Source organism: Desarmillaria tabescens, assembly GCF_030435595.1.
Source record: "Desarmillaria tabescens strain CCBAS 213 chromosome Unknown EV420scaffold_13, whole genome shotgun sequence".
Classification (NCBI taxonomy): domain Eukaryota; kingdom Fungi; phylum Basidiomycota; class Agaricomycetes; order Agaricales; family Physalacriaceae; genus Desarmillaria; species Desarmillaria tabescens.
Window position 1 is genome coordinate 319,279 of NW_026848312.1, and position 24,622 is coordinate 343,900.

Below are 24,622 nucleotides of genomic sequence, written 5' to 3' on the forward strand. Positions count from 1 at the left end.
ATTTTAATCTTTACTGTTCCTCTTCCCAAGCCTTTTGACTTTCCTACACCAATAACTTCATGTCCTGGGGTCTCAACATAGTCAGAAAAATGCAATCTGTTCTTGACTATATGTTTAGTTGTTCCTGAGTCCCCCAGCCATGATGACCCTGCAAGCGTAACAAGTGCAGTGTCTGTAGTGCAAAACGCGTAATCTTCTTCATCTGAATCCAATTTGGCAACATGTGCCTGGGTCTGGCCCTTCCCTTTCCCCTTCCATGACTTTCCAGAATTCTTCTTTCCATTTGGGCAGTTTGCCCTGATGTGCCCGGCTTCTCCACATCCGTAACATGTGATTTTTGAGTTAGACTTCTTGCCATGTGCTGCAAGTGTTGTGGTCGGATCAGAAGTCTTTTCTCGTAATCGGATGTCTTCCTGGAGAATTCGGGAGATCAATTTGTAGGAATCTTTCAAATCAGCAGTGTCCACTGATGAAATGAATGAATTCCATGATTCCGGGAGTGATGTAAGCAGTGTAATAGAGAAGTCCTCCTCCTCAACTTTCTGCTTGAGGGATGCCAGCTCCTCTTGATAGGACCTCATAGTCCTAATATGTTCCTCTATGTTTCCCCCTTCTTCACACTGAGCTCTAAAGAATCTCCTTCTAACAAGGACAATTCCCATGGGTCCCCTGGACTCATACATGTCTTTTAGAGCATTCCATGCTTCTTCCAAAGTCTTCGAACCAGCAATATACACCAGCGGGCCATCCGAAACCCGCAACCTTATTGTCGAAAGAGCCTTCCTATCGCTCTTCTTCCAATCTGCCACCAGTGCCGCTTCTGCCGGGGCCGGAGTGCTTCCGTCTGCATAATCAATTAGACCTAAATCGGTTAGGATATCGATCATCTTGATCTTCCACGTCGGGTAATTTTCCGGGCCCTTAAGGGGGTCAATTCTGTAAACGGACTGGCTTTCCATGTGGTTCTGTATGTGTACGTAATGTACAAAAGTGCGAAGTAGGTAATGAGGTAAGTAGTTCAGTTAGGGCCGGGGCCCATAACCTGTTGGAAGTACAGAGGAGAGTATGTGAGAGAGAGAATTAATTAATTAGCCTCTCGAGGGAGAGGCATCGTACTTAAATACAAGTTGTACTACTTCTAGAATTTACTACGGATTACTATATGTGTCTACTTTTGCGGTTAAACGTTCATGCCGCTTAGTCATGCCGAAGCTTCGAGTGCATTCTAGCACTAACTCGGGATTGCTATCCCAACAGTTCATGAATCCCTCTTATAAGTCATTCGGTTTCACTGTTCTTTCACTTGACCTTCACCTCCTCGATAACGCGACATATACTTGAATACTCCCCTGCCCCATAAATATTCCCAGATGCCAGCTGCGAATCGTATATCACACTTCCCAGGGCCGCCCTCATACCCTCGCGATCGCGCAGACAAGAACTTGTTTGACTGTATCGAGCAGACGCTCAAAGATTTGGATCAGTCCATGAAGAACCACTGGATAGGACCTATGCCACCCGAAGAATTCATCTCGATCTTACCTTCTGACACGCGATTCAGTCAAGAATACTTGGGAATTTTTGATTCTTTGCCTCAAGATTTTGCGGATAGTCAGGAGCTGCAGAGTCTATTTGTGAGCCATGTGTCTGAGCATTGACGTTCACTTACACTTTATCAGTTTCGTCGGCTGGCTTCCCTTCTTATTGCGCCTGCCGACTGTCTAATCGATCAGTCCAAAAATCGGTACATAAACTGGGACTTTGTACTCGCTGAAGAGAAACCGTTCAACGATCCACCTATCACCAGCGACCGTAACACCAGCCAACAACGTCCATGGATTGTCGACAGTCCTCCCGGTACATCCACTCGCGGCCGGATGATCGAGCATGCTAAAGATTTATATGTCGGTCAACGCAGATCGCACCTCTATTCTATATTCATAGGCCGAACCTATGCTCGGTTCCTCCGCTGGGATCGCGGCGCTATCCTCGTTTCACGCTCGTTTCCCTATCGTCAGCAGCCGCACCTCTTGATCGAGTTCCTGTTGCGCTTCGCCAAGCTCTCTCCTACCGAGATGGGGTACGACAATACTGTGACCTTGGCTTCTGCGGAAGAGGAGATCTTGGCTCGTGATGCTCTGGGTGACTATCTTGACCCGCTCCTTCCTTGCCAATTCTTCAAAGTGCATGTCTCAGATACACTAGGTCCCGGTTGCGATGTTATTGTTGGCCCGCCGATCGCTGAGGCTGCCACAGTTGTGGGCCGGTGCACAACTGGCTTTCCTGCGTATAATCTGGTGACGCATCAAGTAGAGTTCCTCAAGGATGGCTGGCGCGATGAATCTATGCACGGCAAGGAATCTGAATTCCTAAGAACCCTGAACGACAATCATGTCCGCTATGTTCCTACACTGACGTGCGGAGGGGATGTCCCAAGGCATGTTACCACGAACCACGTTTATGCAGAAGCTCTTTGGAATTGTGGCAATACATCAATATGCATTCGACGAAGGCAAAGGAACCTCACAAAAGAGATTGGAAAGAACTTGACAACATTTCAGTCCGGGAAACACCTCTTGCAGGTGACGCTTGATGCGTTTGTTGGTGAGTCTTTCTTTTGTGTTCTGATTGAATCTACATGCTGACGAAGTAAAAATGAGCTCACCGAGAAGCCTTTGAGAAATGCCGACTACTTCATCGGGACGTTAGCGGTGGGAATATCCTAATACTACCCAACGGCGACGGGATGCTAAACGACTGGGATCTTGCCATCCACATGGACAAATGTCAAATAGATCGACGTCAACTAGTGCGAACAGTGAGTGTTCAGAACAATCCGCACCGGTACCTTCATTAATGACCTAGCCCTCAGGGTACTTGGCGCTATACATCCACAAGGCTTTTGAACCATCCTAGCAAGATTAATGAATTGCAAGACGACTTGGAGTCCTTCATACATGTTGTCATGTATCACAGCCTCTGCTATGTGCGCCACAACAAAGTCGACAGGCTGCCTGGTATATTGTACGAAATATACGATTCGGTTCAGACGCACGATGGCGAGGCTCAAGGAGGTTTCGGAAAGCGACGTCTCTTCGCTTCCAGTGGTGTCGAGGTCCTAGGGCCAGACTTTGCGTTCTCGAAGTGCCGTGCCCTCAATAGGTGGTTTGTACGAGCCATGGACCTTGCATGGAGGTGGATTTCCTATGCGGCTGACGGCGAGGGGACGCCGCTTCCTAAGGAGATGCAGACACATCAAGATCTCCTTGGCGCCTGGGAAGAAATTTTGCGGGGCACGGATTGGCCTGAAGTGGATCATGCACCATACGATCAATCGGCGAGGAAGGCCGCACGGTCCCCGTGGAGCAAGAATGCGAAACTTATGGACAAGCGAAGAATACCGCAGAACCGATTGGTCTCGATGCCTTAAAGGCACGGAAACCTGAATGTGTTCGTTACTTGTCTTGTGGTTGGCATGAGAGAAGACCTCCTGCCTCACGAGACGTTTGCGACAACCGATGCGTAACAATCGGTTGAACCTGTGGCAGTGAAATGTTTGAAATGCTGGATCCAGTACGACGGACTAGAACCTCCACATGAAATACAGAGCAATTAATGACGCCTTGTATATGTCCAGGTACTGTACAGTGTTGGATACGTATGGATAAATAATAGTCCCTTGAAGAGCCCAAAATTTCTGTTGAATATATTAATGAGTACTACATGTATAAGGAAGATCACCAATGGGCGCGCACCTAATTGTAAGAGAAAGACAGCCTATCTGGCCTGGTTTCAATATCGACGTACTCCCATTTCTTTTGGGTGGAGATATCCAGCCTCTCCCGCGTCGCCCGGCCAGCAACTGCAAACATTGCGACCATTTCACAAAAACAAGCTACCGCCTCTGCCACACCCTTCCAAAATTCCGTAGACGAGGACACTGTCCCTGTCAGCTCTTCCGCGATGGTATGCATGGCTGTCACCCCCAGGGGGACAACCCAGAGAACGGCAAGCACGAAACCAGAGATGATGGCTGCTTTGCGCGAGTAGGTGGGGAAAGTAGATTTTCGTGAATTCCTGACCTCAATGGTGATGATGGCGGCATGGTAGGCGTAGGTCATAGCGACGGCGACAAAGGTTAGATAGTCGGACTGTGCGCCATATTCGTTGAGCACGGAGAACGCCAAGCAGATGGTTGTAATGGATAAGGATATAGACGTGAGGAACCTCAGGAAAGGTGAAAACGTCGAAGGCAGGCTGCAGGACACCATGGTGGTAAGTTCTCCACGTCGTCGGCGAATTCTAGATTCCAAAGTGCAAGGCTATGTCAGAAATGCCCTGAAAAAAAGTTCAAGGGCGCTTAGCGACAGAACAGAAGACTTACCCTACCCTTGCTGCGGCTGGTCGTTTGCTACACTCGAACTACGAAAACGTCGTGGTTCGATGAGAAGAGCAACATAAAAACGAAATGCTGGGCGGTAGCAATTCTGCCCGCAGCCAGGTGTCCGATGTCACTGGAAAGTGCCTAGCCGATGGTCGGCCCCGGAACGGAAATGCTCGAAAAGGGTCGCAGTGGCCGTGAACTCGTCATCATTCTGTACAAAACGTTCACTTCGACCAGCTGCAAGAAGGGGGATCCTAATAGATAACATCACAGAAGAGAGCACAGAGGGGATCAGGGAACAAGATATCAGGACGTCTTTTTCACTATTTTCTCAACCAACTAGTGTGTCATACAATTCTCTGGAGATTCACGAACTCCGCTCGAGATGCATATCCTGGATCTGTCAACTGCCATCTTTTAAATGTTCTTGTTCAATTGTTGAGCAACGGGTGTGCATCAGCTTTTTTGTTGGAATTTGGAAATGATTCTGGCGTCGGAAGGGGTAACTACGTGCATGCCGTACTCGCACTTCTGGAACTAAATTGTCATGGGAGGAGCGAACGTATCAACGTACAGGTGGTTCGAGACACTATCGGTGCGGAAGATATCCTAGCTCTCTAAATTTTGTAGAAGACCTTATTCCCGAAGCTGGAGATATACTACTTACGCTTAGTGGGTCGACTCTGAGAATCAGTGAATTGCGAGGCTAACGATGGCAATGATGAGAGTAAAAAAATAAAAATAATCGTACCGTACCAACCTACTTTAATCGGAAGCCATGCATGATTTTGAATGATTGAACAGTTCGGGAGACGTCTCGAAAGGCACATTTTGCGATCCCCGAGTTGGTACGACTTTTCAGCGAGTACATGTTTGGTTTAAAGACCAGTTACATGGCTCTTCTTCATGCTCTCTAAGGTGATCCGTAGTGCTTTCAAAAAGCCGGCATCCATCTAGTGAAAAATACCCAGATGGCTTTTTACCGAATGAGAATGAGATAGACGTCGAAGGGGGCCGCGAAAGACAAAAACCATGCTCAGAAATCGTTGAAGTGAGAAAGACCTCAAAAGGACAACAATTTAGGCCTTCATACCGGGGGCGGGCGCTATCTTAGAATGTAGACCTTCGTGAATTAATGTCACTTGAAAGTATGAAGAGATCGAAGGCAAGGCAGTTTGTGAGGAGCTTGAAAGGTTGGGAGAGAAAAAGTCCTTGATCGTGATTTTGTGCGCAGATAGAAGCTCATCTACTACGAGAGCCAATTGGCAAAGGTTGCAATCAAAACGAGAGGAATCACTTTCTTTCTTTTACCTTGAAGGTTTTCACAGTTCAAGCCGTATTACTTACTCTGAAGTGATTGTACAGTGGCCTAAGGTACAATGACATTTTCGCTTTGAGTCAACCACCGCAAGGGCTACGAACTGTACGGCACTCTGGAATGAGGTTGAGAAGTAATATGCCTCGCCTCTGCAAGACGGGGTGAGTGAAATACCGTCGGTCCTCAGCCCAGATTGAGTCCAGATTCTTTCAGCAGCCTCAACCTCGGTAACTAAGCCACAGAGCGAGACCACGTAGTGTACCAAGAGTGCCACACGAATCATATTGCCGCGAAATAACCGACAAAGGCAACGTAAGAAGTTCCATGCATGTATTTTTGGAAGGTTCATCTGAGCTTCTCTGATGATGGACGTAAGGGTGCCTAGCAGTAATAGCTCAAATTCGGTAACCGAAACGTTGAACACTTACCGTCGCGCTTATTTTTCTGTTTCGTTCGACACGTCCAGATCGCGGACGAGATGTGGATCAAATGCAAACAATATGATTCACGGACGGCCGCGGTACCGCGTGACCTCCTGTGACTCGTGACACCCCGATTAAGAAGAGCCAAGGTCCAGGTGATCCTTTCGCTCTTACCACCATCTCTTCTTCCTGCACTACCCATTCTTTGTATTTTCCCTCTTTGAATGTCAACTGCAGCCTTTCCAACCTCATATTCATTACTTGACAGATTTTTTTCAAGCGCACAAACGCAGGAATCGGATCTTGAAGGTCGCCGGCAGCGGCCCAAGATTGTAACAGACGACTCAGATGCAACGCTATCTGTGGAACAAAGGATATCGGCTGAGCTGTTGTCGGAGGACGCCGAGAGTGAAGAGATGACCTGCTCAACGCGAATCCAGCACACTCAGGCGGCATCATGTCCCAGCGAGGTCATAGCGTCTCCTGCGTCCATGTTTCTATCCGCCTTTAGTCCTTCGCCCTCTGTTGGTGGTGACGAAGTCGTGGCTGGTTACACGCTAGGAAAGATTATTGGCTATGGTGGATTCTCCACGATACGCAGGGCCTACTCTCCATCAGGTGGTGCTGTCGCTGTCAAGATTGTCCGTCATTCAGATCTGCTTAGTCAAGGCAAAGCTTCACTGGCCCGGAAGCGTCTCGAGCATGAAGCTGAAGTGTGGGCGTCACTTAGCCATGAGCACATCTTACCTCTCTTCTCCACGGCCCATACACCCACTGCTGATTACTTCTTTATGCCCTTCTGCCCGGCCGGCTCTCTTTTCGACATACTCAAGCGAGAAGGGACTCTGCCGCAGGATGAAGCAGGTATGATGTTCAGACAAGTGGTCAGAGGACTGAGATATTTGCATGAGGTCGCCATGTACGTTCATCGGGACATGAAACTCGAAAATGTTTTGGTCGACGACATGGGTACGTGTCGCATTGGAGATTTCGGCATGGCAAAGAGGATCGGTGAGGGCGAGAATGCTGTAGAGACGGATGACGAACCCGAAGGCTCCAACACGGGCATTCAACGGGCTGTGTCGGTATCCTTGTCGACTCTACCCAAGCGACACCTCAAAGCGGCACTGCTTGCACATCATTTGCCAAGACACCGCAATTCGACTACGTCTTCGGCTCAGTTCGCTGAGAAGGTCCACTCGTTCCAGCCAGGCTCGTTACCCTACGCCGCTCCTGAACTATTATCAACTCTCCCTTGCCTCCCCGATCCTTCACAGGACATATGGGCTCTCGGCGTCATGCTCTTCGCGCTATTGACGGGAAGGCTCCCCTTTGTGGACTCCTTTGAACCACGATTACAAATCAAGATCCGGCATAGTGAGTTTGAAGTATTCCACATGTTCGCTTGGCTGATTGCTCGTTTACAGGTGACATCAGCTTTCCATCTGATGTTGGTCGTAGTACGGAACGAGTACTTCGGGGATGTCTGGACCGAAACGTCTCATCACGTTGGACAATTGCCATGGTGGATGAGGTCGCGTGGGGTGTAGGAGGAGGAAGCGAAGGTGACGATATTGCACCTCCTGAGATTGACGATGACGTTTCAGCTCACCGTTCTTCTCCAACTACTCCTCAAACCCATTCGCGGCCCCGAAGCGTCGACGTTCCGGACTGGGAACAGGAGGACGGGCCGACGAGGCCGTCCATGAGCACAGCTGCTAGGCGGTCTACATCTCGTGCCCGACGTTCGTTATCTCGCGCACCAGTGTTAACGGATATGGGGAGCATGGAACGGAGTATCTCAAGGCATGCTGTCCCTGCACTTGATTCCTCCATTATAAGTCTGCAATCTTCGTCCTCAATAGCGTCTTCCCCACCGTCATCGGCACCTCATTCTCTTGAACGTGGTCGTGGCCTACAAAAAAGATCCCCGTTCGTGACATCTGTTTCACGATCCAATAGCCCTTGTATCCTCCCGACAACCCCTTCTGACTACAATATGCCATCCATGCTGCCTATTAGCGAGCTGGAACGACAACCATCTCGTGGCCGCAAACACTATACTGACACCACACGCGGTCCCTTATTATCACCCACCAGCGAGCTTGATGCTGCTGACGAATGGGATACCTTGGAATTACACTCATGCACCCTGAAAGATGTGCCTCCTGTATCCAATGCCAGCAAAAGAGCGGAAAGCTTGCCACCGACGTCCACCAAATGGGCTGACGTCATTCACACCAAGTTCGAGTCTTCACCGGGCTTGTACGCAACACCTCCACTAGTTATCGCATGTTCGACACCAAATGGTGTTCGGAGCAGAAGTATGGGACCAAGACGCTGAGACGACGTGGTTATCTCGGTGATGTGTTTCTCATATTCAACTGTGGATCGTAACCGATGATCGCGCAGGGGATATCCATCTATCCGGCCTCATGGCCTAGTTAAACAAAAAAAAGTATTTATTTCGAGTATGTATCTTTCCGTGCTTGTACTTTCCTTTTTTCTTCCTGCAATTTGGTTACCCCACGCATAATCTGATATGTTCTCTGCTCTCCTTTCTCACTCATGACCCCAGCTTTCATCGTTAATGTATTTTGTACAGTTGTGGATGCCCTACTCTACTCCGTAATACCCATATCATGTAATTGTATCATGACTTAACGACCTGAATGAATTATTTGCCGTTGATTGTAACTAATGCTTCAAGTATAGTGCATTTTTCAGAATGTTTCAACAATGCCTCCTGCTTGGGAATACCAAAAATATGAAGGTAACCGTTACCAAACCCGATTAATGTTTCTGACCTTGTCAGAATACCAGACCTGAAAACACGGCTTGCAAAAACACATTTAATCGTCATTTGTTTCTCTCTCCTGCTCCCTTTCGTGTAGCATGGGAGTTAGGAACAGAAAAGGTGCGATTTCCGGAAACATGGCAATACGCTTTATTACGCTGAAGCGCGTTTGATGGCATCGCACAACGTTGTAACACGTCCTTGGACTGCTATATGCCTGGAAAAGCCACGCCTACGCAACATTGTACGCGAAGTATATGATCTTTTCCCTGCCGGCGAGAATTATAGCGAGGTCGTCTGGCTTAAGGTTTCTAATGTGGGTAGCGTAGAAGTATGGTAAAAAGCTGCAGGAAGGATAATGGGGACATCGTGTTCGCGGCTCATTACGATGGCGCGTAGGCTGGCTGTTATATGGTAAGAGGTTTGTGCTTTTCCCGGTTCTCCAGTTCCGAGGGGGTATATCACATTACTGGTGCTCGTGGGTCAGTCTGGAAATAAACCCCGAAAGTCCGGCAGAAGCCTTTGACACAGCCACCGGAGTTATTCCCTTTCCTCCGTGGACCATGTTGGACCGCGACGAGGCCCAAAGGCTCCCCGTTGTAATACCCCAAGATGATATCGAAGAGGCTCCCAACGATTTCGTATGGTATGAAGGACCTCAAGGTGGTGGATTCACCGTCCCGCCTCAGTTCAAAAAATACCCAAATCGACCGGTGAATGAAACACCCATAGGATATTTGTATTTTATTGTCGACAAGTGCAGCGCGCGCACAAAGAATGTGCGAGATTTTTGCATGAGCATTTCTCTCTTGTTTTTGACTGAGTAATGATTCACAGATTCATAGCGCCTTTTTTGAAGCTATTGACGTTTATTTTGAAGGTCTAATGGAATATGCGAAGGTCCACTATGCAGAGTTCATAATACCTTTTGGTATGAAGCATCGGGGAAAGCGACTCCAGCAGTGCCGGGATAAACCTTGGATGGAATGGACGACGACAAAGCCGTCCTTGACCCAGAAGGTGTGTACCTGTCTTTGGGGTGGTACACTCAGTTTAAGTCGCATCTAGTATCCTATCTACTTTACAGCCGTTCGCTATTTCCTTGCCGACAAACGACACTACAATGTGACCAGAGACATTGGCGAATTGCTCAGCGCAACTGAATATGAAGATGACCTAGATCTTAAAGAGGTCCAGGAGAGGGAAGGCGACGACGAATCTGAAAACGATTCCTTTATAGATGACGGCGATATCGAAGACGAGCGCGAAGAGGAAGAAAGTAGTGACTCTGCTGATGAATCTGAAGCGAGCAACAATACAGAGGTTCGTCCTACAGATTAGCTCGTGCCCGGCTATATCTTCTATATCGCAGGAAAGCGCACATACAAGCGACATAGACGGCTCGCAATCTTATGTTAGTAACGACGCCGATCCAGAGCCCGATATACCACAGACTCCATCCCGCAAGATATCTCTGAATAACACGGCGAGCTTGGGCTCCGCGTACAGACTCGGAAAACGTTACAATAGCCGCAGCGCAAGTGCGCCGTTTCCAAGATACAGTATTTTCATCTCTGATAAGGCCCTCAGGTCCAACACCGCTATCACCTACGCTTCGCAAGCACCGACGAAATTCTCCTGATTTTGAAGCCTCCTTGGATTCCCCAGTGGTACGCGGGGCCTCTAAGGGTATTCGCATCATGCTTGTAGTGCTCCCCTGTCCTCTCCTCACTGACGTTCTCATCCAGCAGTAAACTCTGTCAGTAAGGGTACGTCGGATGTTACGATTCGCTAACCAACCTCACTAACACTCCTCGTAGCTTCACCACGGAAGCGCAGGGTGTCAAGCGTCGGCTCCTCGGATCACCGTGAGCATAAATATTCCTTCATATCCTGTTGCTGACATGCGTTTGCACCTTGTAGCGATAGGTTCAGATGGCGCAGATGAGGACGAACCTGAAGCCAGGCAAAGATCTCGAGGCCGCCAAAAGAGCCCTCGCAAGGCTGCCCGCCGTGCCCGGAAAGGAAAGCACAAAGCGCTTACTTCAGAAATGGAAAATTTCATTTCAGCAAACGAGGAAAGCGATGGCAGTGAAGATTACACAGGTAGTGTAACTGAGGTGTGTCACATATCATCAAGCTAATCGTTTTTCTTACTCTCCCTTTTTTCAGAATGATAATCTGAGTGACCTGGCAGACGGTGCGAGCCAGAAATAGTGTACAAGTTCCGGCAATACTTACTGACATGACAGGTGCTCAACCTCGCCAACTACGTTCTGGTCGGAAGTATGGTCCCAATATGCGCACGCCAAGTAAAGAGGCCACTTCAAAAGTGCCATCGCCTCGTGGCCGAGAATCAAAAAAGTTTATCGATGTCGAGATATCAAGCGCCGTTGATTCTGGATCGGACGAACCCAGCAAGCTCAGTAAGTGGGTTTTCGCTGGATGACCTCGCTGCTCACTGATGCTACCCTTAAAGGCACGGCATCCGCTCCAAAGGCAAGGTCTAGCCCAGATGCTCAGCGTATATCATGGCTTTCTAAGTCAACTGGACACGTACTGATATGAGATCAAACAGCGTCACCGTCGAGACGAAGGCGCTTAGCCTATCGGGTGGCTTCGAGTCCGGAGGACGGTACGCGCTATCTCTGTTCTATTTTCTTATGGCGGTTACTGAAGAGGCCAACTGATAGAAGCTCCTTCTACTTCACCCGAAAGGCCTGCTGAATGTGAGTTGTTTATTGCATATACTACGATTGAATCTCATATATTCTCCTTAGTCCGGCGATTGCGGAGATGGTCTGAACGTAAGGCGTAAACATTTTCCAGCGGTTGTAATCATTTGTGGTCTGAGATGTATCTTATTGTGTTGTACTTGTGACGCTAAGATCTATAGCTATGTTGTTGTAATCTATAATGCTGTAATGCTTGTATTCTTTCTTGCTAAACTCCCACTTTAGGAGACCAAAATACGAAGGTAACGGTTACCAAACCTGATTGTAGTGTTTTTCCTCGTCAGAAAACATCACGTCGCGTCTCCTTTTACATCTGGTGCAACGTTAACCAACCGAGACATACTGCGTGTATCGCGAAAAAGCTCTGCATTCAATGACAGAATGCCTAAGATGAACGCGAAATCCAGTTCGCTGATTGCTGATGAGGATTATACTTCCATCTTCAAACCAAACCAGAAAGACGCGTCTCTTTCGAACGACGGACTTAGAAAAGCTTCATCCGATGACGCTTTGCAGGATGGATCGTGACCATAAGGCATTACGGAAGAAAGGGAACACATATCTCTCACAGGTAAGTAACCTGAATGGATTTTCTACAACTAGTAAACAAACAATAAGCACAGCTAGGCATTTACATAAGAAGCCAAGGACCAAAAATAACCAGGATGTACGACGGTTACAGCAAGACAGCAAGACATGGATCAGCACAAACATCACAAGAAACTATTATACAACAAGATGACAGAAGAAGATAAGGAAAGACATTCAACACGTTTATAGGGCTACGATGCACAAACCTGCATCCGCCAATGATTTCCCAATTAGCTAGGACTCAGTCCACCGACGTAGCCGCCGTACTAACGAGGTTCATGAGCGATCCAAACAAAGTGGACAATGGACAGCGCTTACACTTGGTGGGAGGCTTCTCCGGGGAAGGAGAACAAGAACCTGTGACTGCGGTAAGTCGCTCTGCAGATAGATAACCCATACAGGCAGTACACCCACCTTCTGAACTGGAAACATGTCGACGAATTGCGGAAGCGCGTCTTCGTTTAGGGCATGGGACTACGAAATGAAAAATTGAGCCTAGGAGCAAGAAAGAGGAGGTTATACATACGTTGCACATCAGGGTCCGATTCCGGCGGCCCTTTTTTCTGTTGTGTACGGTAGCCCTGTCCTTCTGTGAATGAACCATTAATTGAGAACTGACTCCTTTTCAGAGAGAAAAAGGACGTACTAAACCCGTCCTCATCCGAGTCAGACTCGGAGTCCGAACTTATCATTATGACGTTGGACCCTTCTTCATTATCAGAGAGTAAAGCAATGACATTTGGTGTTATCTCGGTGGCAATGCTTGATAATGAGGATTCGGCAGATAGTATTTCTTTTAATGTGCAAGGTCCATCGCCGGGAGGTTTACGAGGACGCAGTTGGCGAGGTTCAATACCTACAAAAAGTATGGTTATCCAAAGGGAAAAGGTCAAGAGGGCGTTCATACTGTTCTCGGTGTCAGTTAACGTGTCAGTCTGCCAGAAAGATTCAGAGGAGGAAATCACAAAGGTCCGCATACACACCTCTGTAGCGCTTTCAATATACGAGTCGCTCCCATCTTCCTCTTCTTCTCCGGACGATATGAAGTCCTTGACATCTGACGCAGGCCGTACCCGCTTTCGCTTTCGCTTGCAGCTGTGTAGACCCGTAACCGGTCGTCTTCCATATATGGGAGCAAGCTCACGATATATTCATAAGTTTACCACCATTTTGGGTCCGACGTCGCCTGGTTTCAGAACCCTTGTGACTTTCATTCCGTTGCTTAGCTTTAGGTTCGTTCTCTTCTGCATCGTCTGAACCTTCCGCTACAAGACGGAAACGCGTGTCAGCAATAATACAATGGCATAAGAACATACATGCTCACTGTGCTCTGAGGAGTCGGCACTTGAAAACCTGTGCCTACGTGGTGACGCTATAGGGAATGCTGGTTAGATTGGGTTGGGTAGTGAATTATAGCATCTGACGTACCCTTACTGATAGAGTTCGCTGCAGGAGAGAAAAAACGTCAATGAAGGGAGGACAACAAGCGTAGTGCACTTACCCTTTGAGGTTCCGGGTACCAATGGAGGGTCCAGGTCGGAGGCCTCGGGGTCTGGAGACGCTTGTCGGCGCTTGCGAAGCGTAGGTGACGGCGGCGTTGGACCTGGTGACCTTGTCAGAGATAAAACTGACGTGTCTTTGAAAATGGCGTACTTGGACTGCGACCGTCGTAGCGTTTTCCGAGTCTGTAGGTAGAGCCCAAGCTCGCAGTATCATTTGAACGTATGTTGCGGAGTGGAGTCTGTACATTGGACTCTGGATCGACGTCGTCACTGACATAAGATTGCGAGCCGTCTGTGTCGCTTGTATGGGCACTTTCCTGCGATATCTAAGGCATAGCTGAGCATGAGCTAATCTGTAGGACGTACCTCTGTACTGCTGCTCGCTTCAGATTCATCAGCAGTGTCGCTGCTTTCTCCTTCTTCATGCTCCTCCTTGATATCGCTGGAGTCGTTTATAAAGGAGTCGCTCAGATCATAGTCATCCTCCTCGTCTCCAAGATCCAGGTCATCTTCATATTCAGACGCGCTGAGCAATTCGCCAACATCTCTAATCACGTTGTAATGCCGTATATCGGCAAGGAAGTACTGAACGGCTGTAAAGTAGACGGAATACTGGTTGCGACTTAGACAGAGAACACCCCGGAAACACACGCACACACCTTCTGGGTCAAGGACGGGTCTGTTGTCGTCCATTGCATCAATTATCGCGGCACTGCTGGAGTCGCTTTCCCCGATGCTTTTTTCCAAAAGGTACTATGAACTCCGCATAGTGGTTTCTCGCATACTCCATTAGACCCTCAAAATAAACGTCGATGGCGGCAAAAAAGGCGTTGTAAATCTGTGAACCGTGATTCAGTCAAATACAAGTGAGAACAATGAAGAAATATTGCACATTCTTGGTATACGCGCTGCATTTGTCGACAATGTAATACAGATACCCCATGGGTGTTTCATTCACGGGTCGATTTGAATACTTTCTAAACTGTTGCGGGACGATGAATCCACCGCCTTGAGGTCCTTCATACCATACGAAATCGTCGGGAGCCTCCTCGATAGCATCTTGAGGTATTACAATGGGGAGCCTCTGGGCCTCGTCGCGGCCTAACATGGTCGACGGAGAGAAGGGAATAACTCCGGTGGCTGTGCCAAAGGGTTCCGCCGGACTTGCGGGGTTTATCTCCAGAGCGGCTGACAAGCACACACAAGTTATAACCAGACCACCACTCAGGCCAGTCCAATAGGTATTGCACGAACTTCGAAAGAACTCGGACAATAGTACTGAAGGACTGAAGGATGGTTCCATGATGATACCTATGCGCCTACAAAAGACTACAACGCAATCATCTCTTGGGCAACTCTTGGCATCAATGAGTCATAATATCTCCGACACGCGTCGTACTTGGAATCACAGTAGTGCTCGCAGGAGAGGTCATTGAATCTATGTCGAAGCGATTCTTCGAAGGGGGTATCAAATGGTTTACCCTGAGTGCTGATGATCTGCACTTGAGTACGGAGGACTTCTCTCGAGTCTCGCGACTTTGCGGAGTATATAGCACAGCTGTGTTATATCAATTTGTAGCCTCAACAAATTTTTTCATTTAATGGTCACAGGCTGATCGACGCCCAAGTAGACATATTATAATATTCTATACACTGTTACAAAGACATGAGGGACATCCTCTCCGTGCTCAAGTACAGCTCCAGATCGTCAGCACTCATAGTCACCTGTTTGCTACCCCCTTTGAGGAACCGCTCTAACATCGATTCGATAACCCTTCCCACACCGCTGGCATGTAAAACCTTGGCAAGGGAGTAGTGGAACTGTATGAGCTTCCGACTTGGTCGAACCTCGGCGGGACATTCTTCAAAGGAGATGGCTTTGATATCACACCTAGACACGGAAGATAGAGGGCCTCTAGTAAAATACTCAAAGTGGTATCGATTGGGATGATCAGGCTGGTATTATGTCCCATCAGTATGCGCATGAGAATGATAAGACGTCAACTTACATCCGGACATAACGAGCACATGAATTCGCCAAATGCTGAATGAAGAATCTCTTCCAGTGTGAGTCCGTTGTAGACATAGTCAATGTTAGCATCGAGTTCTGCAACTTCTTCCTCTGACAAAGCAATGAAGTGGCGCAAAATACCCCAAGTAGCGTACTCTGCGAAAGATTTCTGTATTATATGTATACTCAGTTGGAAATCTACGGTTGACCGAGCGGCAGGGCTCACCGTAGTACGCTTTCCGGCCGCAGCTGCTCTCTTGAAGATATGAGCTGCCTTAACCTTAGTGGAGCATTCATCTGAGTCCAGGGGAACTTCGTCCCAATCGATACTTCTTGTTACAATACAGCGATAACCATCACGTCCTTTCACCTGCGAGCATGTATGTATATGAGCACAATGCATTCGAAATTTGACACCAATATTTAGTACGCACCGCATCTTTGAACGACTCAAGACGTGAGAGCCCATCCTCGAAATCGAGGGTTTCGGTCTCTGTAAGAGTCGGTGTAATCTCCGAGGCAGAATGCAGATCCCTAAGATCACCTTTATTCGCTTTGACTACAATAACTGCATGTCAATGTTGAAAATCAGAAAAAACGAATAGCCACTTACAAGGCCAGAGGAGGTATCGGACCCAAGTATTCGCTAGCTCTATCAGCTGTTCAAAGTTATTATCCTGGCCAGCGGTAGCTATTGCGCAGGCGACATAGCGACGTGGCGTTTGTTTGTCGTCGTCACTGGCTCCAGCGGCATGAGCGAGCATGGCCTGTAAGACGGCATCTGGGTGGATATCTTTATCGACAGTAGAGAGCCTCTCGAGGCAGGGGCCTAATTTTCCAGACGCAAAAGCGCTACGGAGACTTGAAATGTCTTGCTCTGCTTGAATTATAAAAGTGATTGTCGGTGTTCTGCTGCGTATTTTTTCAAGGACCGAATTGTTGAAACTCTCGGAAAGAGTGGACAGAGTGTTGGCATCAGATTCGTAATCGAACATTGTGAAAGAAGTGACACAAGGTTCGGTTCGGAGTTTGAAACGCGTCTTACTCTTACTCCACGACGGTCGACTACCACGACATACACTGAATATCGTCCGTATGTGTACACTCATGCAGCAGCTCGTAGTAAATCCTTCGCCGTGGGACGTGACACGTGAAGCGTGAAGCTTTAAGATTGGTACGTTTGCTTAGCATCTATCTTTTTTCCTTTTTTTTTTTTCATGGAGTAGTAACGACGGTGCTGATATCTTGTAGTTTAGGTGTACTTCCATGGCTTTCTCCGATACTAATACTGGTCCTGTATCGTATACCTTCCTTTATGCTTGGTCGGAATCGCATCAACGTATACCATAGCTCCATGGGCTGGGTTTACCTGGTATGGTCCATGTATTCGATACCTCCCGTCCGCTTACATTTTGCAATTTTACAAGGACTTGAAATGCATGCCCAGAAAATCTAGAGCAAAGTTACGGATCGACATAGGCCCAGCTTTCTCAGGTATGTAAACCTTCCTATTCTGTTACGAGGATGACACATATCGACCGAAAATGGAGAATTGGGCTGTCGCCTGCGATGTTCCTCTTTCATAATCCTAGTTATACTGATTCTCTTTCATCATCCATTTGAATTCTTGACACTAATGGACGTCTGTTCAGATGACATTTGAAAGCGACGACGCGCGACTACTGTTATGGTCCAACCCGTCGGCGTCTTTTCCAAATCGAGTCTATCCTGCACCCTCCTTTGGTGTCGAATATGGAGAGATATGGAGGTGTATGTTCAGGTATGTCTTCCCTTTTTCTGTTGACACGACACTAAGTTACTAACCGAGAGCACAGGTTTGCTTTAGATGAAATTTCCTCATCATTCATACTCCCCGCATGCATGTACCTGCAACAATACTATATCATCGTCTTTCTTTCTCTATGTTTGAGCTCAACCGACCACGTATTCATTGAAACGTTTGGTTGTCGTTGGTCCAAAAGTTTTCTGGTGCTGTTGAAGAGGCGCCACAGGACTTGTCTGTACATGTGGAATTGACGCTTCTGTAGCTGTGGGCTGACCACTGTGGGTCTTATACCACGCAAATGCAATAGTCCTTGAGGTCTCGACCCCGCAAGGTCCACGAAAAGCAATTGTCACAGGTAAGGCTATTCGAATTGGCATGGTTGCAAACGTGGGTAGAGGCTATAATCTCTGTCAATTTGAGCTCGGTGCTGGCGACCTGGTTCCTTCGAACAAGGGGTACAGGACCCAGTTCCTCCCGAGCCGGTGCACCTTCAGCGTCCGAACGTAGTCGAACGTTCAGCCGTGTACGGAGATTGATCGAGGTCCGAGCCGGTGTTGTCGTCCCTAGTCACGTCGCGTCTGTGGCGTGGGAATATATTTGGAAATACCTTTTATTCTGCCTCATAACATGTGAAGCAACCCCCTTTGACCACGATAAACAGAATGTCTACTACGACCGACTCAATGTTTCGAAAGATACGAATAGAACTCGTTCGAAAAGAGAATCACTTCTTCCCTCTTCCCATATCCAACTGCACCTTTGACCCTCTACCAGAAGGAATCTATGAAACCGACCACCCTCACTTCATGCGAAGGCCAATGTCGCTCGATGCTCTCTGCCGCTTCGGAGAGGAGGATTACACCAACGATCGTCCCATTCACTTCGTCGCCCGCCTCCATGGATATAAACGCCGTGATCCCAATGCTCTTCGTTTCGCAATCAAGATGGCAGTACACGTCGAGTTCGGCAAGGGTAGCTGTCCGGATGACGTTAAAACGGATTTGATCAAAGAGGCCACTTTCCATGCGACTAACCTCAAGCATCTGCAAGGGAAGATCGTTCCTATCCATTACGGGATATGGACCGCAGAGACGACTTGGGGTGGTACGGTCGTCTGCTCTATCACGGAACACCGTGGAGTTCCATGGCGTATCGGTGGACCATACGATACGCCTGAGAACAGGTGAGTGCTAATTAGCGTTCGCTTCTACTTCTATACCAACTGAACCCTCGATAGGATGGCATTGGCGAATATGATGCAAGATTTACACTGTTCAGGATTCTACCATGGTCAATTAGGCGCCGGAATCATAAACCATCTCCTGTGGGACCCACGTAGGAACCAACCTCTCATCATCGATTTCAAGAACGCGAGGCTTATACTGTGTGACCACAAACTACCGTTAACCACCTTAGAATCGATGCCCCTTAGTTGGATGTTTTGCTCGGAACTCATCGATGTCGCATTTTATCTCCAGCTGTGGGGGGACAAGGAGTGTATGAATTCTTTCAGGGTACTACTGGACTTGTGCTGATAGTCATGTTGTTTCGCAGTCAAAGATGATCCAAAGGTTCATCAGTTGCTACAGGATTATACATCTCACTTGTGCGCAGAAAGCGGGACGCTGGCGCGTCCTTCTGCTTGTTTCAGACATGACGGCGCGAATTCAGGCAGGGTGTTGGTGTAGGGTAGCATTGTCTTGATGGGTGGATGGTCAATTGTATCCCTGAGGGGGGTGTAGCGCGAAGTCGTCTTGTTAGATGTTGATAGGTCGAACTATGATACTAGTTACACACTGGTACCATACTGCATCTGCGTAGAAGGGTGTATACGAGCCAAAGGACGTCTAAGGACACGAGAATAAGACTGACTCAGAATGTGAGTCAGTCAATACGAATAAACACTCGAGTGCCTAGGAACCAGAAGGGCGAGAAGCAGCTGAATCTGGTATACCGGATATTGTAGGGAGTAGGTGGGTAGGATGAAAGAGCGAAAATCGTGGCCTAATACTGGGCAGAGAGGATGTCAGACGTCTCAAAGCAAAGGGCTTGTTTGCAGGGCTTCATCATTTGTCTACTCCGTCTTGTCCTCCGGTAACCCGTAAGCCATTCGCTCGTGCCTCGCTACTGACTTATCTCAGAGAGGACACCAAGTTGCAGAACGCAATTGCGGCGACATGAAAACTTGATTGGGGCACAGTAGGATCATACAAGACAAGAGAGTACAAAATGCAAGAATAATGCCTCAATGATAATCTGCAGGATCGACGTCCTCTTGGCGAAACGCCCAGGTACGCGACCACGCCCCTAATGAGAGTATGGATAAATGCCGAGTATGGACCCATCATTCGGGACTCACCCAGCTCTTCTTCATGATCCGCACACCATTTCATGTAGTCCCGAATGACATCTTTCGAAGCAGCTTCGGCTGCATCTAAGAAAGCTTGCTGCCGTTGTTTTCTGGTGGCATCATCTACTTAAAGAAGGGCTCTAATTAGCGATTATTTTATGTGCATTACGGATGGATCTCGCAGTGAAATCGAACATGTCCTCCGTCATTCGAGGTGTAACTTTGCAATAGAGCGCCTAGTAGGGAAGTACTTATTAGAATCTGGAACAGTCAGCAATGAAATCGGTCACACCCGCCACTTGTCAAGCTCGGCAGCGATGGGGTGGTCCCCAGGTGCAGATTGACAAGAATTGCTTGAGTCAGAGCCTGCACTGGCTGAATGCGACATGTTGGTGAGAGAGAGAAAAGGGGTGAACCGGTGACTCCTTCAGTCCCGATCTTGTTTTCCCTTGCCTATGAACGATGACGAGTTGGGAGGAGAGGAACTGTCGACTTGAAGAAGCATTTCGCGGATTTTTTGTTACGGCAGAAGCAGCTAGTGCGTGATTAGGACGTCGCAGAGGGGTCGGAGTACGAAAATTGCCAGTTCCTCTTCTTCCACCACATTTGAACCCCCCCACCCCTCGAGCTCAACGATAGCGATGTATATTAATCGTATGGAGGCTGCTAGAAGTACCGGAAAGTATTAGCATGTAGCGTCGGTACGTTCTAAAAATCCCCCCCTTTTTTTTCCTTGCGAAGCTGAAGAGACCGGTTTAGATTATCATGGGCAAAGCTACGAGTAGACGTACCTTCTATTCGGCATACATATCGACCGAAAACGGAGACTCAAGACTTCCAGCGATGAACTGGTAGAAGCCCCAAAGCGAAGAACGATTGCTCAAGTCGCCGCCTTCGAGTGAATCTGAAAGCTGCATTTTCACATCAGCAAGGTAGAATCTTGCAAGTCCAACTTTGCCTTCAACTGGATCGATCTGAGCACCTCTTTCACAGGTATGTAACCGTCTATTCTGTTATGAGGATGATACACATCGACCGAAAATGGAGAGTTGGGCTATCGCCTGCGATGTTCCTATTTCATAATCCTAGTTATACTGATTCTCTTCTACCGTCAGTGAAAATTCTTGATGCTGATGAACCTTTGTGCAGATGTGGAGCGACGCCGGCGTGTAACTAGGCTAGTGTTGTGATCCAACTGGTCATCTCCGAAGCGACTCTATACTTCATCGTTATCTGATATTGAATAGAGGTATGTCTTTCTGTTGTCGAGAAAACGTAGATGACCAACTAGTGACATAGTTTTTTAATGGCATTCTGCGAGGCCACGATGTTCACCATCGGCTCAAACCATGAACAGTCTGGACCCTCGTTCCGCGATATCCCACCCATCATCACCACCCACCCGGCATACCGCACACTCACAGGCGAGAGACCTTCACATCACGGGCCCATGCTGGTCCCAGCCCCGCCTAGAAAGCAAGAATAGCGGAAAAAAGTTAATACGCTCACGCCACATACGCGTTCGAGGCCCGAAGACCTCGTAAAACCGGCTGTTGATATGGATATTTTACTACCCCCACTCCACTCCACCCTCTCTCTCGCAACTCCGCATCTCGTCTATCTTGCAAATTTTCGAGTCTATTGATAATCTTCTGTTCTGTGAGTGGCTTTGCACTGACACGATAGTCCCTTCACTAACGAGCCATATTCCAAAGCATGGCCGCAGACCAACGACTAATACACATTCTTCGTTGCGCCGGTTTCCTACCTGATTGCGACAGGCCATGGATCTACGAAGCCCTCATGACAGCAGAGCAAGAAACAACACTTCTCAACGCCCAGATCGCCCAACTCGAAACCAAACGAGATGCACTCACTCAACATGCAGCAATGTGTCGCTCAGCACTTACTCCAATCTGCCGTCTACCGCACGATATGCTCCAGGAGATATTTTCTTGGGCATGCGATCTCGGAGTGGATCGGGAATGGCGTGCACCATGGTTGTTGGGCCAGGTATGCGGTTCGTGGCGCGATGTCATGATGACCTCCCCATTCTTGTGGTCTACCATAGCCACCCCGCTCCCCGATGTTCATCCATCCCTCTTATCCGAAGCTCTCCAGCGCTCGGGGGCCACCCACTGAGCATGGTGTTGACATTCAAACGCGCTCTCACAAAGGACAACCTACTTGACATCTTCATCCAACACTGTGCCCGATGGAGGGCTATAAAGATCGACGCATCCGGATTGCCAAGTCGCGATATCGACATGCTTTTGCAGCAACTGTCTGTCATCTCCGGGAAGCTGCCCTTACTAGAGGAGGTATGCATTGATGTGGGTTCCAAGGGCCTTCTGTGCTCCACCGACACGTTCGCGGTAGCTAGCTCTCTTCGGAGAGTAGACCTCCATCATTTCATGCTCTTTCAAATGCCGATAGACGGGCAGCGGCTCATGCATCTTTCAGCGACTGTAACTCATATCTCAGACGTCGAGCACATCATGTCTTTTCCCTCCATCGTCGAATGCCATCTTTCCATGTACAAACCCATATTCCAATCATTCTCTCCAATCTGTATCACAAACGAGCGAATCATCAGGTTCTCCACCAACAGCACCCAAATATTGGACACCCTTGCTCTTCCTACACTGCAGGAGTTGAGGATCATAGGATGCAAGGCCGATTCCGGCGAGTTGACAGCGTTTCTGCTTAGGTCGGCGTGTAACCTGCAGAGCTTCGTTACCGATACGTCATCTGGCATCCATCTAGACGGTTTATCCTCTCTGGAAAAACCGACGGTTCACGTCAACCGAGAGAACATTGTGTTTTCCCTCTTTCATCAGCTCCTGTCTCCTAGAATCCTCCCTGGGCTACGGGAGCTAGCGATAACCGTTCTGCCGAACTTTGTGATGTATGTGAAGACACTAGTGGATGTCTTGAGGAAGCGCATGGAAAGGCAGGCGATTTCGTTGAGGCTGTTGTGCGCAGATCACGATAATCGGATCATAAAGCACTTGAAGCAATGTGGGTTAGATTTATTGGAGAGTGAAGGGGTTCGTGTTGATGTTGAGTATAGCTTCTCGGATAGTCAGCTGGATTCTCCTTGGTTTTGACGTTTTTACGGCGTATTGTTGCCATGGTCTTGGCTGCCAATGCGACACGCTTTTTGATCTATTGGCAATAACGCAATAGGAGGGAATAATAATGGTACCCAGCATGGTCATGGCGTGCGCGCCTGTTGGAGATCTCCAGAATTCCCTCAAAGTACACATACAAACTGGTACCTATCTTAGGGAGTACTGCGGAAACATGCAATTATCTTCACTCTTATACCATCTACAATAACTGCTGCTGCTGTCAGTGCACAACCCAGACTCAATCCTACCTTTTTGAAATCCTAGAACTTCATGTGATGAATACCTGAGCTGTGTGATAGTTCTGATAAACTCCTGATTAGCTTCCTGGACCTCGCACTAGCCTGCCAACCTTGTTCATGATAGAGCGAGCTCGCGGATACACGTCTCCTACAGTTTCGACTGGTTGGACTATCATTCGTTCTCATTTTTCAAGCATAGTATCCAACGTCTACAAAAGCATATTCGCAGTGCAAGTAGTAGCACGCACGGACCATTATGGTGCGTACTATTCTGTTTGCTATGAACTACATCCTGATTTCCACAACACACGAGGGAGATTTCCATGTTGCTGCATCCTCTATTTACTGGCTTGCAATGCGCAAAAAGCCATTTTCCTGGATATTTTGTTGCAATCTGATTTTCGATACCTTATCGGAAAGCTGTCAATGTGTACGAAGACAATGCCAGCTTTATCGAGAAGAGCGAGAAATGGCAGAGAGCTTTCAGGGTTTCCTCGCTGCAGCCAAGCTGTATAGTACCGGATGAAACAGGTATGAGGGCCATTGCCAATTTTTTACAATTCTAAGAATATTTCTGCGAACTTCAGTTCCACGTATTACTCGAAGATTGTCTCTAGACCTCATTAAAGGCGACTAACCTACCTTGAATCTCGAGCTTACCGGGCACAAATATCTCATCAATGGTTGAATCTCGTTACTTCTGTCCCCTCTGGTCGATACTAGAGCCCATGAGCTCATAATCGAAGCATCTCTAGGCTTCCTCCCTGGGAAAGTGCCTTGGAATGGCTTTCGCTCAAGTCTCGGACTCCGAGTACGTCTCACGTTGCCCTCATATAGCAGAAAATGGATACAGAAGAGGTACGCAGTCCCTAATATCATTCTTATGGCTTCATTCGCCTTCGATTGAGGCCGAAGGCTCTTCAAGACGACTTTGAGCTCAAATCCGGAGTACGTACAGTTTTTTTTTACATTCTAAAGCTAATGTTCTGTTATCAGCGACATATTGGGATAACATTCTATCTTGTGATTTATTCATTTCTCATACAGCTTTTACATTTTACAATGGGAACTAAGTACACTCTGCGGCTATTACTTTTCTTGTTACGAATTCTTTCTTGATGTCGACGGTGTATCTGGCAGAATGAGGAACTCTTGGACCACGGTGATTGGTAGAAGAAAAAAGGATACAGTACACGGACACGAAACCTATCAGGGTCGATCTCACTGCGACGAGAGATTTGGGAGAGCGGAGATCCTAGGTGCTTTCATGGTGAATGTTGAACAGGGCGCCAAATTCGAAGAGAATAGTCTCCTGTACTATGTCAACACAAACTTTTGGGTGATGATACATGC

General features: G+C 47.9%; 11 protein-coding genes across 11 annotated transcripts; 6 read left to right on the plus strand and 5 right to left on the minus strand.

Annotated features, from left to right (window-relative positions):
- The first annotated feature begins 1,106 nt into the window (after positions 1-1,106).
- Positions 1,107-3,779, plus strand: EV420DRAFT_1534795 (uncharacterized protein). The gene is made up of 4 exons (XM_060472810.1): positions 1,107-1,634; positions 1,680-2,604; positions 2,661-2,818; positions 2,873-3,779. The coding sequence occupies exons 1-4, from the start codon at positions 1,371-1,373 to the stop codon at positions 3,428-3,430; spliced, it is 1,905 nt and encodes a 634-aa protein (XP_060332177.1). The 5' UTR covers positions 1,107-1,370; the 3' UTR covers positions 3,431-3,779.
- On the minus strand, positions 3,756-4,271 carry EV420DRAFT_1478588 (uncharacterized protein; the record flags this gene model as incomplete). The annotated part of the gene is made up of 1 exon (XM_060469511.1): positions 3,756-4,271. The coding sequence occupies one exon, from the start codon at positions 4,269-4,271 to the stop codon at positions 3,756-3,758; it is 516 nt and encodes a 171-aa protein (XP_060332178.1).
- A 2,269-nt stretch (positions 4,272-6,540) lies between these two features.
- On the plus strand, positions 6,541-8,468 carry EV420DRAFT_1268225 (kinase-like domain-containing protein; the record flags this gene model as incomplete). The annotated part of the gene is made up of 2 exons (XM_060467436.1): positions 6,541-7,501; positions 7,552-8,468. The coding sequence occupies 2 exons, from the start codon at positions 6,541-6,543 to the stop codon at positions 8,466-8,468; spliced, it is 1,878 nt and encodes a 625-aa protein (XP_060332179.1).
- Positions 8,469-9,463: 995 nt separating this feature from the next.
- Positions 9,464-11,918, plus strand: EV420DRAFT_1534808 (uncharacterized protein). The gene is made up of 13 exons (XM_060472811.1): positions 9,464-9,700; positions 9,759-9,941; positions 9,990-10,244; positions 10,294-10,462; positions 10,512-10,610; positions 10,670-10,690; positions 10,742-10,789; positions 10,845-11,041; positions 11,094-11,121; positions 11,174-11,347; positions 11,401-11,556; positions 11,615-11,650; positions 11,702-11,918. Exons 1-11 carry the CDS (start codon positions 9,485-9,487, stop codon positions 11,487-11,489), a joined length of 1,479 nt encoding a protein of 492 aa, XP_060332180.1. The 5' UTR covers positions 9,464-9,484; the 3' UTR covers positions 11,490-11,556; positions 11,615-11,650; positions 11,702-11,918.
- Positions 11,919-12,439: 521 nt separating this feature from the next.
- EV420DRAFT_249185 (uncharacterized protein) lies at positions 12,440-13,293 on the minus strand. The gene is made up of 6 exons (XM_060481391.1): positions 13,231-13,293; positions 12,894-13,182; positions 12,774-12,836; positions 12,662-12,721; positions 12,566-12,604; positions 12,440-12,513 (listed from the first exon to the last, which is right to left on the minus strand). Exons 2-6 carry the CDS (start codon positions 13,150-13,152, stop codon positions 12,482-12,484), a joined length of 453 nt encoding a protein of 150 aa, XP_060332181.1. The 5' UTR covers positions 13,153-13,182; positions 13,231-13,293; the 3' UTR covers positions 12,440-12,481.
- EV420DRAFT_249174 (uncharacterized protein) lies at positions 13,165-14,874 on the minus strand. Its single transcript, XM_060481390.1, has 9 exons — positions 14,642-14,874; positions 14,409-14,587; positions 14,116-14,361; positions 13,901-14,066; positions 13,749-13,850; positions 13,676-13,693; positions 13,572-13,619; positions 13,231-13,512; positions 13,165-13,182 (listed from the first exon to the last, which is right to left on the minus strand). The coding sequence occupies exons 2-8, from the start codon at positions 14,445-14,447 to the stop codon at positions 13,388-13,390; spliced, it is 744 nt and encodes a 247-aa protein (XP_060332182.1). The 5' UTR covers positions 14,448-14,587; positions 14,642-14,874; the 3' UTR covers positions 13,165-13,182; positions 13,231-13,387.
- EV420DRAFT_1534815 (uncharacterized protein) lies at positions 14,427-14,874 on the minus strand (the record flags this gene model as incomplete). Its single annotated transcript, XM_060472812.1, has 2 exons — positions 14,642-14,874; positions 14,427-14,587 (listed from the first exon to the last, which is right to left on the minus strand). Coding segments are annotated over exons 1-2 (353 nt in total), but the record flags the coding sequence as incomplete, so codon positions are not given.
- Positions 14,875-14,972: 98 nt separating this feature from the next.
- EV420DRAFT_1763021 (uncharacterized protein) lies at positions 14,973-16,772 on the minus strand. Its single transcript, XM_060480723.1, has 5 exons — positions 16,374-16,772; positions 16,195-16,319; positions 15,987-16,130; positions 15,759-15,929; positions 14,973-15,705 (listed from the first exon to the last, which is right to left on the minus strand). Exons 1-5 carry the CDS (start codon positions 16,753-16,755, stop codon positions 15,406-15,408), a joined length of 1,122 nt encoding a protein of 373 aa, XP_060332184.1. The 5' UTR covers positions 16,756-16,772; the 3' UTR covers positions 14,973-15,405.
- Positions 16,773-18,208: 1,436 nt separating this feature from the next.
- Positions 18,209-19,461, plus strand: EV420DRAFT_1747035 (uncharacterized protein; the record flags this gene model as incomplete). Its single annotated transcript, XM_060480184.1, has 3 exons — positions 18,209-18,729; positions 18,784-19,043; positions 19,101-19,461. The coding sequence occupies 3 exons, from the start codon at positions 18,209-18,211 to the stop codon at positions 19,232-19,234; spliced, it is 915 nt and encodes a 304-aa protein (XP_060332185.1). The 3' UTR covers positions 19,235-19,461.
- A 2,238-nt stretch (positions 19,462-21,699) lies between these two features.
- Positions 21,700-22,038, plus strand: EV420DRAFT_1268166 (uncharacterized protein; the record flags this gene model as incomplete). The annotated part of the gene is made up of 1 exon (XM_060467432.1): positions 21,700-22,038. One exon carries the CDS (start codon positions 21,700-21,702, stop codon positions 22,036-22,038), a length of 339 nt encoding a protein of 112 aa, XP_060332186.1.
- Positions 22,039-22,163: 125 nt separating this feature from the next.
- EV420DRAFT_1478595 (uncharacterized protein) lies at positions 22,164-23,006 on the plus strand (the record flags this gene model as incomplete). The annotated part of the gene is made up of 1 exon (XM_060469512.1): positions 22,164-23,006. One exon carries the CDS (start codon positions 22,164-22,166, stop codon positions 23,004-23,006), a length of 843 nt encoding a protein of 280 aa, XP_060332187.1.
- Positions 23,007-24,622: the final 1,616 nt, after the last annotated feature.

Excerpts from the sequence above, each read along its gene's own strand:
- EV420DRAFT_1534795 (XM_060472810.1), top strand. The coding sequence starts at position 1,371 with ATGCCAGCTGCGAATCGTATATCACACTTCCCAGGGCCGCCCTCATAC. Across the intron at positions 2,605-2,660 it reads GACGCTTGATGCGTTTGTTG|CTCACCGAGAAGCCTTTGAG; the intron begins GTGAGTCTTTCT and ends AGTAAAAATGAG. Across the intron at positions 2,819-2,872 it reads GACGTCAACTAGTGCGAACA|GGTACTTGGCGCTATACATC; the intron begins GTGAGTGTTCAG and ends CCTAGCCCTCAG.
- EV420DRAFT_1534808 (XM_060472811.1), top strand. The coding sequence starts at position 9,485 with ATGTTGGACCGCGACGAGGCCCAAAGGCTCCCCGTTGTAATACCCCAA. Across the intron at positions 10,245-10,293 it reads AAGCGAGCAACAATACAGAG|GAAAGCGCACATACAAGCGA; the intron begins GTTCGTCCTACA and ends TCTATATCGCAG. Across the intron at positions 11,122-11,173 it reads TCTGAGTGACCTGGCAGACG|GTGCTCAACCTCGCCAACTA; the intron begins GTGCGAGCCAGA and ends CTGACATGACAG.
- EV420DRAFT_249185 (XM_060481391.1), bottom strand. The coding sequence starts at position 13,152 with ATGAACGCCCTCTTGACCTTTTCCCTTTGGATAACCATACTTTTTGTA. Across the intron at positions 12,837-12,893 it reads CTCGGATGAGGACGGGTTTA|AAGGACAGGGCTACCGTACA; the intron begins GTACGTCCTTTT and ends GTTCATTCACAG. Across the intron at positions 12,722-12,773 it reads ATCGGACCCTGATGTGCAAC|TCCCATGCCCTAAACGAAGA; the intron begins GTATGTATAACC and ends TTCATTTCGTAG.
- EV420DRAFT_249174 (XM_060481390.1), bottom strand. The coding sequence starts at position 14,447 with ATGCAATGGACGACAACAGACCCGTCCTTGACCCAGAAG. Across the intron at positions 14,067-14,115 it reads AAGCGAGCAGCAGTACAGAG|GAAAGTGCCCATACAAGCGA; the intron begins GTACGTCCTACA and ends TAGATATCGCAG. Across the intron at positions 13,851-13,900 it reads CTACGACGGTCGCAGTCCAA|GTCCAACGCCGCCGTCACCT; the intron begins GTACGCCATTTT and ends CAAGGTCACCAG.
- EV420DRAFT_1763021 (XM_060480723.1), bottom strand. The coding sequence starts at position 16,755 with ATGTTCGATTACGAATCTGATGCCAACACTCTGTCCACTCTTTCCGAG. Across the intron at positions 16,320-16,373 it reads CCGATACCTCCTCTGGCCTT|TCAAAGCGAATAAAGGTGAT; the intron begins GTAAGTGGCTAT and ends CAGTTATTGTAG. Across the intron at positions 15,930-15,986 it reads CGGCCGGAAAGCGTACTACG|AAATCTTTCGCAGAGTACGC; the intron begins GTGAGCCCTGCC and ends CATATAATACAG.